Here is an 18,748-nt window from a genome sequence, read left to right on the forward strand (position 1 = left end):
ATGGAATACTACTCAGCCATAAAAAAAGAAATTTTCCCATTTGCAACAACATGGATGGATCTGAAGGGTATTATGCTTAATGAAATAAGTCAGAAAAAGACAAATATTATATGTTATCACTTATATATGGAATCTAAAAAATAAAACAAACTAGTGGATATCACAAAAAAGAAACAGACTGTTACAGGTAACAAACTAGTGGTCACCAATGGGGAGAAGAAAGAGGGGCAAGATAGCGATATGGAATTAAGAGGTACAAACTACTATGTACAAAATAAAGAAGCTACAGGGATATATTGTACAGCACAGGTGATATAGCCAATATTTCTCATAACTTTAAATGGGGTATAATCTATAAAAATTTTGAATCGTCATGTTGTATACCTGAAGCTAATATAATAATATTGGGGCTCTTGCATGTTACCACTACACCAGCAGTGCTGATGTAAACCACTATAATATTATAAATCAACTGCATCTCAATTAAAAAAAAAAAGAATTGACACAAGGGTTAGAATTAGCAAACAAGAATATTAAAGTAGTCATTATAACTATAACAGACACACACACACACACACACACACAAAAGAAAGGTAAAGTAGAGACATGGAAGATAAACAGTGCTGCCCAACAGAATTTTCAATGATGATGGAAATGTTCGATTCCTACAGGATCCAGTATGATAGCCAAGAGCCACAAGTGGCCAGTGAGCCCTCGAAGTCTGCCTAGTGCAACTGAGGAAATGAATTTGTTATTTTTTAACTTATTTAAATTTAACCACACATAGCTAGCCTCTACCATATTTGACATCACAACACTAGAAGGTCTAGGAAAAAAATATTATCATAGGGAGGCTCTCAGGGGAGTAATGGTTCCTTTTCCTCTTAGATTAGGATGATTAAATCTTATCAAAACTAAGCTTGCACAACCAAAAGTAATCTTAATGTCACTGACTTTACTTCTTTACCAATCATTCTATCCATGTTTTTGTACTAAACAATTCTATACATATGCTTACTGCTGCTAATATTACTGTAATTGTTGTTGCTGCTGCTGTTCATCTTCCTTTACACCTTCTTCTTGGGCATAAGGGATACCACAGTGCAGAAATATGAGAAGCCATGGTACATATTATCCTAAGCATTCCAGAGCTTTCAATATGCTCTGCAGTAGTACTTCATAGAGCATTGAGTACAAAGGTCTTTTCTTAGCAGGCATGCAAGAAATGCTTTTGACAATAAAAATCTGAGAAGACAACATCTGAGAAAAAGATTGACTCAATAAGTAACTCTCTAGTTTCAGTTTCTAATTAGGCAAAAACATTTCAGTAAAAAAACGAAATTGAGGTATGCTCTCCACTGTGGACAACAGAAGTCAGAGGGAAAAAAAACGTACAAGAATTGTCTTCCTAATATGATGAGATATTTCGATACACAGAAGATATATGTTCTGTGTATCTGATGCTAAAAATTATGAGGCAGTAGAATTCCTATTATGGGAGATAATTTTTTTAAGGTCTAAATTTAGTTAATTTTAGTATTAATTTCTTGTCAACAGTTCTGGGTTACTTATAAGTAATGTGATTCTATGCATATAATGTATTTATTTCTTTTTTAAATTGAAGTATAGTTGATGTACAATATTATATGTTATAGGTGTACAATATTGTGATTCGTGATTTTTAAAGGTTATACTTCATTTATAGTTATTAAAAATATTGACTATATTCCTTGCATTGTACAATACATCCTTGTAGCTTATTTTATACATAATAGTTTATACCTCTCAATCCCCTACATGGGAGATCATTTTTAAATATTTCATCAAAAAACCACTCTGGAATGTTTACCTTAACTATTAGTAAAGGAAATAGCAGTAGTACGATCAGAAAACCAACAAGTATTTTACTGAGGAGGGGGAGATAAATACTTAATATAAAATTTAAACATGCTTGGATAATGTGACGAAGACACTTCTAAAATTGAGAAGGAAATAAATATACAACAAAATGCACGTATGTTTAAAAATTTCTCTAGACTTTTATAACCACCTGAACCACACCCAATTCGATGTGTATTTTATTAGCATTCATCCTTATCTGGTCTTTCTGAAGCATTCTTCTTAGTTTTCATAGAAACAACAATTCTTTTTCTTGGCAGACTCAAATTTTATCAATTCATGTAATTAAATTTCCCAACCTTTCATAAATCTATTAATTTATGTAACATAATTTCCCAATCTTTCAAGAGAAGTCTGTTATTTTTTTTAATCTGAAGTTAATTCAAGTAAAGGGGATAAATATACTTGTAGACTAACCAACCACGCAGGCGAGCTTTACCCTACAGCAATCACAAATCTGGAAACTTTGTACTAGGTAAACACCTTTAAACCCCATTTTAATTTTCCCCAGAAATGAACATAAAAATCTTAATCTCAAAAATTAAAGGATGAAATAAGAACAATAACAAAGGAAACAAAAGTGAAGAAATGTGAGTTAGAAAGTAGGAGGTAATTTTACAATATATACAAATATCAAGCCATTATATTGTACATCTGAAACTAATATATGTTAATTTAAAAAAAGAAAGTAGGAGGCAAGCCACAGATATTTAAAACAATACTCATATAAAAGGTTTTCATGATCAGAGTCTAATAATTTCTCTCCTTACACTGCAGCACTTCAGATGATCCTATAAGGAAACAAATATTCTTTTCTAATGTTAGTCATCTCTCACTTTACGGGATTTTCTTCTATCTATCACTCTAGAGGGAACAAAATCAAAGGACTTTCTTCGGATTTTCTTCTGATGGTCAAATTCACTAGAACTGTGGTTCCCAAACTTTATCAAACATGGGTATGAATCCAGGGTTTGTTAAACCCAGCTTCCTGGGGTCCTCCCAGAGTTTCTAATCTAGCAGGTCTGAGGTGGTTCCCAAGAACTTGTGTTTCCAGGAAACTCTAAATTTGTTGGACACTGCTGGCTGGACTTTGAGAACCACTCCTCTGAGACTTCCAGAAAGGTTTACTTACAAGTGTGACCACTGCAATTCATATTTAGAAAAGCTAACAACGACAAAAATAAAAACCACACACGCGCACAGAAGCAAACCTCTAGGAATCTACAGATACTCCCGTTTAGTCTGCATAGATATGCTTTATCTGTACTATGAAAAGGTTTCTGGCATTTCAACACCTATCTAAACTGGTTCAGCCAAATTCTAGCCATTCTGTGTTATAGAAAAGCGCAGGCTGGGGTTGAGAAATACGTATTACTAAGTTGTCTAACAAGTATTTGCGCCTCCTTCTCTTAAGTAGAAAATGCTTCCAACGTGCATTTCAAAAGAAGTATCATCTAGTTCCCTCAAGGCAGAGCAAGGATTGTTTGCATAAATAACGTAAACCCGCTCAGTACAAGACTTTGAGCTACACACACCAGCGCCAGTGAAAAAGCAAAGAAACAAATACAACCTGAAACTCCACCCTCCACCACCTTAGTACCTAAATCAGGTCCTCTCTTCCCTTCAGTTCCCGGGCACGAAAGGGGGCGTGTCGGAGCGCGCGGCGCCCACGTGACCGCTGAGAGCCCCTCGCGGCCAAGTCACGCGATCTGCCGTCATATCGGCTTATGCCGCCGGCCTCTGATTGGTTGGCGGCGCCGGTCGCCCCGAGCGTGGGGTCAGGCTACGCCCTTCCAGACCTTGCCTGCTTGCTGACAGACGCGGTCTGGTAGCTGGAGCAGCCGGGGCACCGCAGGAACCGAATCGTCAGCCGGCGGCGGACCCTCTCTAGGTAGGGATGACAGGGGGGCGGGGAAAGGAGGGAATACACCTGAGCTGGAAGCGAGAGCAGAGGAGGAAAAGGGGGTGGAGAGACTAAGGCAAGACCCAGGTGGGGAAGTTGAGAGTGCGTCTGCCCCCTTCTTCAGCTTCCCGCAGGCGTTCGTTGACTGCCTCCTAGATGTAAGGCACTAGGCTGACTCTGGGGTTCTGTCTGCGAAACTTGACCTGAGGACTCCTGCGCTGACGGTTAGCAGAGACAGACGCCAGGTAGCCGGATGTCCTGAAAACAACCGGCTAGGCGGCGGCTGTGATGGGGAGCGTGCGGGACGCAAGGCACGCGCGCTGGCCGGGGCTGGCGGGAGGCTGGTTGTCACCAGAGACCTCCAGATTAGGGGCCTCTGCCCGGACAGAGGTGGGGTATGTCAGGGCACAGGGAGAGGTGAAAGAAACAGACATGTGGATGGGCCTGAAAAATATGAAATGTTTGATATTGGCTATTGGAGATCTCTTATCCAAGGCAAGTTTGTCCACTGAACACTAATAAAGCATTTTGCGACGGATTTCCCTCTGTTCTTGAGGGGATTTTTTTTTTCTTTCAAGCAGCAAAGGAATTAAGTTGAAGCAAGCGCCAGTTACTGCAGTGTAATTAGGACGGAGGGACAACAATCCACGGTTTGAGAAGACAAGAAGGAAAGGGAAATAATCTATTAGTTTAGCATCCTAATAGGAAGAATCGTGTCTGCTAGCATCCCTGTGTAACAGCAGAGCAAATTTGGAGGTGGTATAGGAGATAGTTTCCAAACTGGAAAGTTTGTGGTAGCCAAACCACCTGTCTTTATATCACCTGTAGGTGATAACAACTTTATAACTACCTGTAGGCTACCTGTCTTTATATCACCATTGATTTTTTTTCTTTTCAAGTTTCTAATGATAAGCACCTAAAACTAAATACATGACCCTTGCTCATTTACAGAGTGCTCTCCCATTCATTATGTAATATAATTAACATGGGATAATCAGAATTCCCCATCTGCATGCCTACACCTAGATATTACAATGTAGTAGCTAGGAGAACAGGCTCTGGAATATACATCCCGGCTGTTACTTGTTATTTGTTATTGTTACATTAGTTAACAACTTATTTAAATATTCCTGCCTTCATTTTCCCTATCTTTAAAATGGGGGTTCTAGAAGTATCTGCCTCATATAGTTGTGAGAATCAAGCGAGGTGATGCATAAAAAGTGCTTTTTAAGTAATACCTGGTTTTCAATAAGTGTTAGCTATTATACTAACAGTATATTATCTATACTTTTAAAGTAAAGCAGAATGACTCAAGTCATTTTAAGCCTAATTGTGTTTTGTTGATAACTATGTTTTAAGAAAAGGTTTCTTTGTTTCAGCCAAAGTAAAATAAACTAAGTTTCTATTTGTTAGGGGTACTTAACTTAGGGTCTGTAGAGCCCCTGACTTTAGTGGATATAAACCCATTAAAATTATATGCAAAATGGGCTTCCCTGGTGGCGCAGTGGTTGAGAATCCACCTGCCAATTGCAGGGGACACAGGTTCGAGCCCTGGTCCCAGAAGATCCCACATGCCGTGGAGCAACTAAGTCCATGTGCCATAACTGCTGAGCCTGCGCTCTAGAGCCCACGCGCCACAACTACTGAGCCCACGCGCCTCAACTACTGAAGCCTGCGTGCTCTAGGGCCTGCGTGCCGCAACTACTAAGCCCACATGCTGCAACTACTGAAGCCGGTGCACTTAGAGCCCATGCTCCACAACCACAACAAGAGAAGCCACCACAATGCAAAACCCGAGCACTGCAACAAAGAGTAGCCCCCACTCACTGCAACCAGAGGAAGCCCACGCACAGCAACGAAGACCCAATGCAGCCAAAAAATTAAAAATTAAAAAAAAAAATTCTGTGCAGAAGTATGTGAGTTTGTAGAGTCACTGAGAATTTAAAAATTTAAGGAGCTGAAGAGATACTAATGAAGAAGCAGTAGAACTTGGTTCAAGTCCATGGATTTTGCAACCAGCCAGGGAGTGACTGAATCCCTTCTCCAGCATTTATTTACTTGATGACTCTGGGAATTTTCTGTGTCCAGCTTTCTTATAAGACAAGAATAATACTAGCACCTGACTTTTAGGGTATATCTTGAGAGGGTTAAATGAGTTAATATTTACAGTACCTCATATACAGTAAATATTGATATTAGAAATGAACAGTTATTTCTTTAAAACATCAAATGACATCTGTTTCTACTGTAGGTTAAAGTGATTTGGGCCCAGCTTTGGTTCCTGTAACAGCAGTAATAATAGCTCCTATTTGTTGATGAGCTTCCCCGTGTCAGATAGTACCATACCACTATGCACTTCGTCTCTAAATCTTAGAACAATTCTGTAAAGTAGATATGCTTTCTCCATTTCACAGATGTGGGTTTGAATATAAACTTCAAAATTGAATTGCAGTTTTGAGATCGTAATTGTTAGTGATTTCAAACTTTTTTTTATGTTAGATGTCAGAAATTACAGCAATGTATTTGTGAATACCTAATTACTACATCCCACAAATAGAATTAATTGAAACCAAAATCTGAAAACACTTAACAACAGGTTTCATCTCACAGTATCTCAACTGCCTCCAGATGGACAGAGGTTCATTCCCTCCTCCCTTCTAGGTGCTGGTTTACTGTCACAGCAGTTATGTACAGGGCATATGCAAATGAACACAACTCACATGGTCTTCAGTTAAAAGCAAAATTAAAGAGTTTTTTTATAATTAAGGACTGAGATCGTATTAAAGTTTTCACTTACATCGGATATTAAAGGTTGAATAAAGAAGATTCATGGTTAACGTTTGAGTTATTTTTGGCTACACGGTGCTGTCTCAAATACTATATGGAATTATGGCTGTTGGCACTATAGGTAACATGCAAGACTAGTTCACCAACTCTTACCAACCTTTAGTGGTATAGCAATATTCTTTTGAATTGTTGGGTTCTTCTTCATTGTTTATGTTTCTGGTATTACTTTATGTACTTAACCTGCTGCTCCATCCTTTATGGCTTCAACTGTTGCGATACTACTAGGCTCCCTTTTGAACTTCAGATTCATATTTGCATGTAGTCTACTGCTTTCGCCTAGGAGCCCAGATGAGCCACAGCAAGTAGACTTAAGACCCAAACTAGGGACTTCCCTGGTGGCACAGTGGTTAAGAATCCACCTGCCAATGCATGGGACACGGGTTCGAGCCCTGGTCAGGGAAGATCCCACAGGCTGCGGAGCAACTAAGCCTGTGCTCCACAACTACTGATCCCACGTGCCACAACTGTTGAAGCCCACGCAGCTGGAGCCCCTGCTCCACAACAGGAGAAGCCACCGCAACGAGAAGCCCGTGCACCGCAATGAAGAGTAGCCCCTGCTCCCCGCAACTAAAGAAAGCCCGCGCGCAGCAACGAAGACCCAACTCAGTCAAACTAAATTAATTAAAATTTTTTTTAAAAGACCCAAACTGAACCCATCATTCCTCGCACCCCCAAAGTCCCTGTTGCACCCAAGTCTGCTAGCTCCACAGTATTCCCAAGTTTGATTATCACAGCATCACCATCCATTCAGGCAAGGTAAAATCTCACAGTCAACATAGATTTCTTTCTTTTTTTTTTAATTGAAGTATAGTTGATTTACAATGTTTTGTTAGTTTCTGGTGTACAGCAGAGTGATTCAGTTATACATATGTATATTCTTTTTCATATTCTTTTCCATATGGTTTTTCACAGGATGTTGAATATAGCTCCCTGTGCTATACGGTAGGAGCTTGTCGTTTATCCGTCCTATATATGATGGTTTGCATCTGCTCATCCCAAACTCCCACTAGGTTTTTTCTTCTTTCACACTCCAGTATCTAATCAGTTATCAAGTCCCATGGGTTATCTTACTTGCCAAGTCTCTGATGAATGTGTCTATTCTCACAGCTATTGCCTGAGGTCAGGCGGTCATCTTCTCTAGGTTAGCCTACCTCAGGAGCAACCTAGTCTCCCTGCTTCTCATCAGTACGATATATTCCTAATGGGCCACATCCCTTGAACCATGAATGGACCATGACCTTTCCATGCCTTTGCAGTTGTTATTTCTACTTGAAATAGCTATTCCTAACCTTTTTTTTTTTTTTTCTGGTAATGTTCTTCAAAGCCCAAATCAAAATTCTTCACTATACAGCCTTCTGTTGTAAGCTGAGGTAGTTGTGTTGTCTTTTCTGATTTCACACAATTTGCATATATATACCTTTATTATAGCACTTGTCATATTGATGTAACTATTCATTTCTGTAGTTGCCTAACCTTGAACGTGGATTTAGACTATATCTTTTTAACCTTTGTATGCTCATCACCTAGTGCAGTGCTTTATACTTAATTGTTGTTTGAGTGAATTAGCAATATATGATGAAGGATGTACGTCAATATCTGCATTAGTTGATTAAAAATTTCTTTCCATGTCAATGTGAGAAAAAATGCTTGCAACTCATATCACAAACAAGGGGCTAAACACCCTAATAAATAAAGAGCTTCTAGAATTTGATTTTAAGAGACTAAAAACCCAGTGGCAATTTTCAGACTGGTTTTTTGTTATTGTTGTTGTTCAAAAGTTTTAATTATAGATGAGAGGTGTTTGGAATACAGGACACATTTCCCACTACAAACAGTGCAGTGAAGAAGGAGAAAGTAGATCATAAATGATAGAGTCAGTGGTCAGCTCACAGAAGCTGAAGTTGTTGAACTAGATTCAGGATCATGAATATAGAATCGACTAAAGTTTTTCAAAGTTTAAGCATCTGGAACGGGAGTTGGCAAACTTTCCTTTTAAAGGGCTAGATAGTAAACGTTTTCGGCTTTGTGAGCCATGCTGTCTATTGCTGTGACTCAGCCTTGACTTCGTAGTACAGAGAAGCAGCCATAGACAGCATAGACACATCTGGACATAGCTGTGTTCAAACAAAGCTTCTTTACAGAAACAGGCCCTGGGTTCAGCCCGTGGGCCACAGTTTGCCAGCCCCTGACTGGGGTGGGGAGGAGAGGGAGGTGAGGAATAAATGTATTCTATTTGTCACTGCCAAGAATACATCTCCCTTTGTTCTGTCAGTGAGAGTTAGGGTTAGTCACGAGAATAGATAGTCCCTGACTTCTTTGGTTACAGTCACAGAATAGATACCTTTTAGGGAATTCATCTTAAGTCTCAGCATTGAAGCAAAAATCTCTGAAATATGAGTCCTTTTAGGAGAAAGATGCTGCTGAAACTTGCAGCTGAAGGAGTAAACCATTTGCCTGAGTACCTAGTGCCCTGTGTTCCACATCTTTACTATTTGGCATGTTTACTCTTGCCATGTCCTATGGCAATAGGACATAGTGGAAGAGAACACTAAGGTGCAATTAGATCTGGACTTATGCCACCTTTCAGCTTGACCTTGGAGAAGAAACTTCATGGGCCTCAGTTTCTCTAACTGAACTTCAGTGTCGCTATGTATTATATCAAGAGACTGAACTAGAGATGACACTGAAGATCCTTCTGGCTCTAGAGATGTCATTTAGTGAATTCTGGTAGCAGCAGACTTGTACTACATATACTTATGAAGGCAGGAACTTCATATGTAGTTTTTCTGAAAGTTTTTTGCTTTGAGAAATGTCAACATGGGTAAATAATTGTTGTACATGTTTATCCTTTAGGGGCTAAGATGGATCTTGTACTCAATGCTGCAGATTATTATTTTTTTACACCATACATATATCCAGCCACATGGCCAGAGGACAGCATCTTCCGACAAGCTGTCAGTCTCCTGATTATAACAAATCTCGGTGCTTATATCCTTTATTTCTTATTTGCAACGCTGAGTTATTATTTTGTCTATGATCATTCATTAATGAAACACCCACAATTTTTAAAGGTAAGTGATTTTCTTACCTATTTTTTAATTATTACAGTAAAAATAACAATATGTATTTGTGAGATTTTCAGATTAAACTGTTTTAATCTTTTTAGAGTTTCTGAAAACAGCCCCAAATGGGTTAGATATTTTTGGAAAGGCTAATCCCCTCTCTCTTTTCTTTAATTTAATTTAAACGGGTAAGTAAGTTGTAATTTTTTTAAAGCTTTTTTTGAGGTGTTTTTTTTTTAATTTATTTATTTTTGGCTGCATTGGGTCTTCGTTGCTGTGCACAGGCTTTCTCTAGTTGCGGTGAGCGGGGGCTAGTGTTAGTTGCGGTGCGCTGGCTTCTCATTGTGGTGGCTTCTCTTGTTGCGGAGCATGGGCTCTAGGTGCGCGGGCTTCAGTAGTTGTGGCACACGGGCTCAGTAGTTGTGGCTTGCGGGCTCTAGAGCTCAAGCTCAGTAGTTGTGGTGCACGGGCTTAGTTGCTCCGCGGCGTGTGGGATCTTCCCAGACCAGGGCTCGAACCCGTGTCCCCTGCATTGGCAGGCGGATTCTTAACCACTGCGCCACCAGGGAAGCCCCTACTTTTTTTTTCTTTTTTTTTTTTTTTAACTGTAAGCCTGGTCTTGCTAGATACATAGATGAGAATTTCTTTGCTGATAGTGATGAATAAATAAATGTATACATTTGTGTAATTGTTTTGATATTTGACTTTCACAAACTGAAATATGCTTTTACTATGTATATATTTTTTGACCAGATAATCCAAACTCAGTAAATTCAGACTTGTTTACAATCACTTTTCTATTTCAGTTATTTGTATTTGTCAGTCACTACAAGGACTGAAAAAAAATAGAGAGGGTTGAGTATGAAAGTTAATTATGAAAGAACTGATTATTCTGTAAATAGAACTTTGGAATAGAGATTTTGTGGGAAGGAAAAAAAGTTGCAGAATTTAAAATATTTGTTGCATTTGCTTCATACAAAAGAAATGTTTTTCTTACACACCCACGCCCACATAGTAACACTTCAGTAGAAGCAATTTGGAGGTAAGCTCCTTCATATAAAAGAGATTTTAAAAATCCAATCCAGAACAATTTTATGCTAGTTTTGTTTACCATAGATTTTATGGTTTGTAAATATTGGAAACTTCATTTTCAGAACCAAGTCTATCGAGAGATTATGCATTCTGTCCAGTCAATGCCATGGATAAGCCTCCCCACGGTCTCAGTGTTCCTGCTAGAGGTGAGAGGTTACAGCAAACTGTATGACAGCATAGAGGAGTTTCCAGACGGTGAGTGTATAGTGTAAATGTCTGGAACAGATGGGTTTCTCTAAAGAACCAAATCTGCTTCTTTAAAGTCTTTGTTGTAGATGAAATTGTGCCCAGGGGAAGATTGGCATGATCAGAGCTAGAGCCTTGAATTTGTTTCCTATTATCTTTATTGAATTCAAACATCTGAAAAAAAAGCTCAAGTAGTACATGATATTTATAAAAAATCAGAAAACACCGATTTTTTTTAAAAATCCATCATTCTGCTACCTGGAAACTGTAACTCTTTTGATGTATATTCTTTCTCTTTTCTATGCCTGTAATACTTCATTATTTACATTACAGAATTGAAACCCTTACTATGCATACTGGTTTGAACTCTGATTTTTTTCTCTTAGCCGTGTTTATGCCCATATTTTCATGTCAATAAATATTGACATTATACAGTATATATTTATAGTATTGCATTGTATAGATATCCATAGTTTATTTAAATGATCCATAATTTTTAGACCTTTAGGTTGTTCTTGGTTTTCTATTATAAACAGCACTACAGTGACTAAACTAAAATTTTGTGAAATTCTGGAATTATTTCATCAAGATACATTTCTAGTATCTAGTATTAGAAAGTAAGAATCATAGTTAACATTTATTGTTGATATGTACCAGCTTCAGTTCTAAGCTTTTCACGTGTTACCAATCCATTTTATTCTATTAACTCTATGAAGTAGGCACTATTACGATGCTCCTTTTATAGGTGAGTAAATTAAGTGTACAGAGAATTTCAGTAACTTGCCAAGCTCACTTAACAAATAAGTGGTGGATCTGGGACTGGAATCCAAGCTTGCTGGTGTCAGCAAGTAAGAGGTTAGTTATTTAAAGGAGGGAACAAAAATTACACACCAGTGTGCTGAATTGGCTCGGCCTTGGAAAGTGGATCAAAATATGAATAAAAATAAAAGGAGAGAGGGCATTCTAGATTGTTTGAGTAAAAGTATAGAGGTAAGACTTTGAAGATGTTGGGAGGATATTGAGTGAACCAGCCTGGTTAGTACACGAGCATATGAGGTTGGAAAGATCAGAAGGGGTTGGGTTATGGAGTAAATGCTAGGCTTACAGTATTTCAAGGGAAAATAAAATTCTAAGCAGGGGAGTTAATATGTAAAGATATGTTTTATGATGATTAATATGAAGAAAAAATAAATAGCATTATTCTCCAGCATTTAAATGATAAAGATGCCATAGGGGTTTACTCTTTCTGTTTCATAAATATCCTCATAGTTTAATGAAGAAATATGTAGGTGGGACGCTTCAAGTTTTTATGAGAGGGAACTGAGCAGATCCCAGAGAGTCAAGGGAGATGGAGGTTGTGATGTACTGAATTAACCAGAGCAGATAGTTTACAGGGTTTATGTCTAGGATCAAATTTCGTCTTCTTAGATGGACATGTCAAAAGTAAGCTCTGATCCTGGGCGCTGAATCTTGATTCTGCCGTCTTCTGTTGTGTCTTGTAGGCTGGCTTCGATTCGTTGCTAGTGTACTGTCCTTTCTCTTTTTCACTGACATGCTGATCTACTGGATTCACAGAGGCCTTCATCATAGACTTGTGTATAAGGTAATAAGGTGGGGTCATTTGTAGGGGAAGAGGGAAAATGCACATTTCAGCAATGTATAATTATAAATCCTGTCTCTATTTTCAAGAATTTCCCCTAACTTATTAAATACCTAAGTAGCCTTAGTCATGACAGGTACAAGGTACATTTTGTTTGTATCCTTCTTTATGGGTCTGGAGGGGCTGTGTTAAAATCTTACTGTCTTGGGGTAAAGAAGGGGAGGGAATTTTATAAAGTAATTTGCTAAATTCAACGGGACTTTTTTAGTTAGGTCCTTTCTCACACCATGAGCATGAAAAGCTAAGTCAGTTGTTGCACTGGGTAAAGTCTGTGGCATTAATGTGGTCTTCTTTTCTTCTGTAGCACTTACACAAACCTCATCATATCTGGAAGATTCCAACTCCATTTGCAAGTCATGCTTTTCATCCTCTGGATGGCTTCCTTCAGGGTCTACCTTACCACATATACCCATTTATCTTCCCATTACACAAGGTAGTTTATTTAGGTTTGTATGTCTTGGTCAATATCTGGACAATTTCTATTCATGATGGTGATTTTCGTGTTCCCCATATCTTCAGGCCATTTATTAATGGCTCAGCTCATCATACAGACCACCACATGCTCTTTGACTATAACTATGGACAGTATTTCACATTGTGGGATAGAATTGGAGGCTCATTCAAAAATCCCTCCTCCTTTGAAGGGAACGGACCACTTAATTATGTGAAGAAGATGACAGAAGAAAACCGCAACAGCCATGCAGTAAGTGGTTGTAAAAATGAAAAATTATTCAATGGAGAGTTTAAAAAAACTGATTAGATTATTGCCCAATTATTAAATATTTTTAATCAAGGAAGATAATCTACAGCCAGGACGCATAGCAAGTGGACAGTATCATTTGAAAATCAGTATTGTGGGTACAGGTGAGGAACGACCATAATGGTAGAACAAGGGAACATGCCGTGAACACCATGACTTTAACATCGTGCTCAAAATACTGAATGTTGGTCTAAGGGAGAAGCTGTGTCTTTCCAGCCAGTAGGTCTGTAATTTGTATAGCCTCAACAACAGTTTTTTAAAAGGTAGAGGATAAATTATTGAGGGGACTAGGTTATGTCCTTTTGCCTTAATTCATCCATATTCATTAAGTAAAATTCATTGTGCTTGATGATATCAAGACTAAACACCATAACAAAGAAGTACTAATATGAAGATGGTTCCTTGTTTCAGGAATGATTAAGTACTCAGAATTGGTATGATAACAACTACTTGTACTTTGTTGAAGTGGAAAAATCAGTGTGAAAAAATATCGTGATATAATGTATTAGTAGCTCAGTGACCTGATTAGTAGCAGGTGTTATAAGATGATTGTCTTCCTACACATAGAAAACTTATTCTCTGGAGACATTGTCAACTGTTACGTTTTACTGATGAACAAATAAATAGGAATTTTAGAAAATATTAATACTACCATGATTTAATCCAGATCTGGGATTATTTAAAGATTTTGATGGTTATTGTTTTCAACCATTATTTAATAAGTGTAAAATTATATGACCCTGATTATATTTAGAAAGGGAAATTTGATGCCCAAAGAATATATTAGACACCACTGGTTTTTTAATTAAATTGATGCACTGCACTTTTGGTATGTTTCAAAGTTACAATCCTGTGATTTTCTATAAAAGGAAATAATTGCCAAATATTTAGGCCTGTCACTGAAGACTAGTTTTGAAATCTTATTTCCCCTCCTCCTTCTTCATTTTTCCCCACTCCCTCTGCAAAAAGATTTAACAAATACTTTCATAAAGAAATGTCATGTGTTGTAACATAAATATGTTGGGAAAACATGGTTTCCAAAGGCATTCTCTAAGCTGTTTATGTAAAATCAATAAAAGTTGAGTATGGCTATTATTAAAGTGTATCAGTTAAGTAATGTAACAGCACAAAGTATTCTTTACAAATTTTATGTCAATCTGAAACCATAGAAATGATGTGGGTTGTCAGAACTTTTAGAATATCTCCAAATGTTTGATATCAAGGGGAGAAAGAGAGAAGGGAGTATCACTGTCTTTTTATATTTTACATCTTTTATTAGATTTGAGTGTTTTAGCAAGAGACCAGTCCTAAAAGTTAATGCTTGGAATCCAGAAGAAAATGTTGTTTCTGTTTGAGTTCCTGTTACAGTGTTGCTTTACTAAAACATACCAGTATACCAGTTAGTATTTTGTAACTGGTTCAGTGCAGCTAAGTGCTTTTCACTAATCCCTGTGGTCCCTGTGCTCCACTCTGCCCAAGAGAAAGAAGGAAATGAAGAAGAAGTAAACTTTGTTTCCCATAAAAATGAAAGCTAATATTCATTGAGCTTTTACTCTTGATCAGGCATTGTTGAAAGTCCTTGACATAAGGACAATGGGACCCAGTTGTGTAACTTTTCCAAGGTTATTTCTCTCTCATGTAAAGTCCAGTGTGGATGTTTCAGGTCAGTGGACAGTTTTCCACAGTCATCTGAGACCCAGGCTCCTTTAACCTGAGAGCTCTGCCGTTCTCCCAGTTTACAGCGTCTTCTCTGTTGAAGGAGCCTGTAGGGGAAGAGGGGAAAGTGCATGTGGAAAATTTGTATGGGTCAGGCCAGGATAGTTGTACATATCCCTTGCCCATGTTCCTTTGGACAAAACTTAGTTGTATGGCCTGTCTAACTGGAAGAGATTCTGGGAAATGTGTCCAACTATGTCCCTGGGAGGACAGGGTAACCAATTGCTTGACCAGCTAGCCATTTTCCCATTACCGTATAATTTATTTCCCTCTTTTTGAGGGTCCCAGTAAAGGTATTGAAGGGATGAATGAGCTCAAAAGTATTTCAAGTTATCCATGCACTGGATGTCTTAGTGCTCTTAGTTCCATAACTTCAATTATGAGTGTTAAAGTTTCCTTAGATTCTTAATACTGTGTAGCTAAAGAAAAGAAAGGATATAATTTATGGGGTGAGGGAAGCTTCCTCAAGGGTCTTAGTAGTAATCAAACTAGTCTCTGTCCTCCCTCCTTTTTTAAGTTCTATTCTTATTAAGCAGTATTATGTTAAGTAGTCTGACCATTTTTTTGGTACCACCACATCGTCCTGTTCTCCATTAGAGGAATTCACAATATTTATGGAAGTGAGGACCTAAATTCCTTCCCACAGGAATATCAAGTGAAAAACTTTCCCCCTCAACATTCAGACCTTCTATAGTTATAGAAAGAGAAAATCAAGATTACATTTTCCACTGTTATGGTAGGAATTGGGAAATGGATGGAGGCAGTACAGAGAACATTTGAAAAACCCAAAGGCTTGGGGGGACCTTCAAGATGGCAAAGGAGTAAGACGTGGAGATCATCTTCCTCCCCACAAATACATCAAAACTACATCTACATGTGGAACAACTCCTACAGAACACCTGCTGAATGCTGGCAGAAGACCTCAGACTTCCCAAAAGGCAAGAAAATCCCCATGTACCTGGGTAGGGCAAAAGAAAAAAAAAAACAGACAAAAGAATAGGGATGGGACCTGCACCTCTGGGAGGGAGCTGTGAAGGAGGAAAAGTTTCCACACACTATGAAGCCCCTTCACTGGCGGAGATGGGGGGAGGTGAAGGGGGAAAGCTTCAGAGCCACAGAGGAGAGTGCAGCAGCAGGGCTGCAGGGGCAAAGCGGAGAGATGCCTGCACAGAGGATCAGTGCCGACCAGCACTCACCAGCCCGAGAGGCTTGTCTGCTCACCCACCGGGGCAGGTGGGGGCTGGGAGCTGAGGCTCAGGCTTTGGAGGTCAGATCCCAGGGAGAGGACGGGGGTTGGCTGTGTGAAGACAGCCTGAAGAGGGGTAGTGTACCACAGCTACCCGGGAGGGAGTCTGGGAAAACGTCTGGACCTGCTGAAGAGGCAAGAGACCATCGTTTCGGGGTGCATGAGGAGAGGGGGTTCCTGCACTGTGTGCCCACAGAAGGCAGAGCACCACCTAAGCAAGCGCCAGAGAGGGGTATGAGCCATGGCTATCAGCACAGACCCCAGAGACAGGCATGAACCACTAACGCTGCTACTGCTGCCACCAAGAATCCTGTGTGCAAGTACAGGTCACTATACACACACACACACACACACACACACACAGACGCACACGCCCCCCCCCCCCGGAGCCTGTGAAGCATGCCACTGCCAGGGTCCCAGGATCCAGGGACAACTCCCCAGGAGAATACACGGTGCACTTCAGGCTGTTGCACAGTCAGGCTGGCCTCTGACACTGCAGGCTTGCGCTGCATTCCAATTATGACTACCGTACCCCTCCCTCTCTCTGGCCTGAGAGAGCAAGAGCCCCCCGATCAGCCACTGCTTTAACCCCCTCCTGTCTGGACGGGAAACAGATGCCTGAGGGTGACCTACACACAGAGGTGGGGCCAAAACAAAAGCTAAACCCCAGGAGCTGTGTGAACAAAGAAGAGAAAGAGAAATTTCTCCCAGCAGCCTTAGGAGCAGCGGATTACATCCCCACAATCAACTAGATAAAACCTGCATTTGTGGAATACCTGAATAGACAACGAATGTTCCCAAATTTGAGGCAGTGGATTTGGGGAGCAACTGTAGACTTGGGGTTTGCTGTCTGCAACTAATTTGTTTCTGATTTTTATGTTTATCTTAGGTTTTAATGCTTGTTAGCATTGGTGGATTTGTTTATCGGTTTGGCTGCTCTCTTCTTTTTTTCTTTAATTTAAAATTTTTTTATTTTATTTACTTTATTTTATTATTATTTTTCTTCCTTTTCTTCTTAGCTGTGTGGCTGACAGGGTCTTGGTGCTCTGGCCTGGTGTCAGGCCTGAGCTTCCAAGGTGGGAGAGCCGAGTCCAGGACATTGGACCACCAGAAACCCACCAGCCCCATGTAATATCAATCAACAAGAGCTCTCCCAGAGATCTCCATCTCAAAACTAAAACTCAGCTCCACCGGACGGCCAGCAGGCTCCAGTGCTGGATGCCCCATGCCAAACAGCTAGCAAGACAGGAACACCACCACACCCATTAGCAGAGAGGCTGCCTAAAATCATACTAAGTTCACAAACACACCACCAGACATGGCCCTGCCAACCAGAAAGACAAGATCCAGTCCCACCCAGCAGAACACAAGCACCAGTACCCTCCACCAGGAAGCCTACACAAGCCACTGAACCAACCTCAACCACTGGGGGCATACAACAAAAACAATGGGAGCTACAAACTTGCAGCCTGCGAAAAGGAGACCCCAAACACAGTGAGGTAAACAAAATGAGAAGACAGAGAAATATGCAGTAGATGAATGAGCAAGGTAAAAACCCACCAGACCAAACAAATGAAGAGGTAATAGGCAGTCTACCTGAAAAAGAATTCAGAATAATGTTAGTAAAGATAATCCAAAATCTTGGAGATAGAATACAGAAAATACAAGAAACGTTTAACAAAGACCTAGAAGAACTAAAGAGCAAACAAACAATGATGAACAACACAATAATTGAAATGAAAAATTTTCTAGAAGGAACCAATAGCAGAATAACTGAGGCAGGAGAACGGATAAATGACCTGAAAGATATAATAGTGGAAATAACTGCTGCACAGCAGAATAAAGAAAAAAGAATGAAAAGAATTGAGGACAGTCTCAGAGACCTCTGGGACATTAAACGCACCAACATTCAAATTATAGGGGTCCCAGAGAAGAAGAAAAAAAGAAAGTGCCTGAGAAAATATTTGAAGAGACTATAGTTGAAAACTTCCTTGACATGGGAAAGGAAATAGTCAATCAAGTCCAGGAAGCACAGACAGTTCCATACAGCATAAATCCAAGGAGAAACATGCCAAGACACATATCAAACTATCAAAAATTAAATACAAAGAAAATATATTAAAAGCAGCAAGGGGAAAGCAACAAATAACATACAAGGGAATCCCCATAAGGTTAACAGCTGATCTTTCAGCAGACACTCTGCAAGCCAGAAGGGAGTGGCAGGACATATTTAAAGTGATGAAAAGGAAAAACCTACAACCAAGACTACTCTACCCAGCAAGGATCTCATTCAGATTTGACGGAGAAATTAAAACCTTTACAGACAAGCAAAAGCTAAGAGAATTCAGCACCACCAAACCAGCTTTACAACAAATGC

The 18,748-nt window shown here is 39.4% G+C and overlaps 1 protein-coding gene and 1 long non-coding RNA gene across 6 annotated transcripts in view; one reads left to right on the top strand and one right to left on the bottom strand.

Moving 5' to 3' along the window:
• LOC117196951 (uncharacterized) overlaps nt 1-3,620 on the bottom strand; it is a 91,995-nt gene extending 88,375 nt beyond the window's left edge. Inside the window, exons 1-2 of one of the 5 annotated variants that reach the window (XR_007478721.1) lie at nt 3,500-3,514; nt 670-734 (exon numbers count right to left, since the gene is read on the bottom strand). This is a non-coding gene — a long non-coding RNA (uncharacterized LOC117196951). Of the gene's footprint in view, nt 1-669; nt 735-3,499 lie in introns of all 5 variants that reach the window. The other 4 variants (XR_004477397.2, XR_007478723.1, XR_007478722.1 and 1 more) reach the window with 4 other exon arrangements.
• A 37-nt stretch (nt 3,621-3,657) lies between these two features.
• Nucleotides 3,658-14,509, top strand: SC5D (sterol-C5-desaturase). Its single transcript, XM_004280686.4, has 5 exons — nt 3,658-3,790; nt 9,503-9,720; nt 10,866-10,998; nt 12,492-12,592; nt 12,954-14,509. The coding sequence occupies exons 2-5, from the start codon at nt 9,511-9,513 to the stop codon at nt 13,407-13,409; spliced, it is 900 nt and encodes a 299-aa protein (XP_004280734.1). The 5' UTR covers nt 3,658-3,790; nt 9,503-9,510; the 3' UTR covers nt 13,410-14,509.
• The last annotated feature ends 4,239 nt before the right edge of the window (nt 14,510-18,748 follow it).

The sequence above is a fragment of the Orcinus orca genome, chromosome 8 (assembly GCF_937001465.1).
Source record: "Orcinus orca chromosome 8, mOrcOrc1.1, whole genome shotgun sequence".
NCBI lineage: Eukaryota > Metazoa > Chordata > Mammalia > Artiodactyla > Delphinidae > Orcinus > Orcinus orca.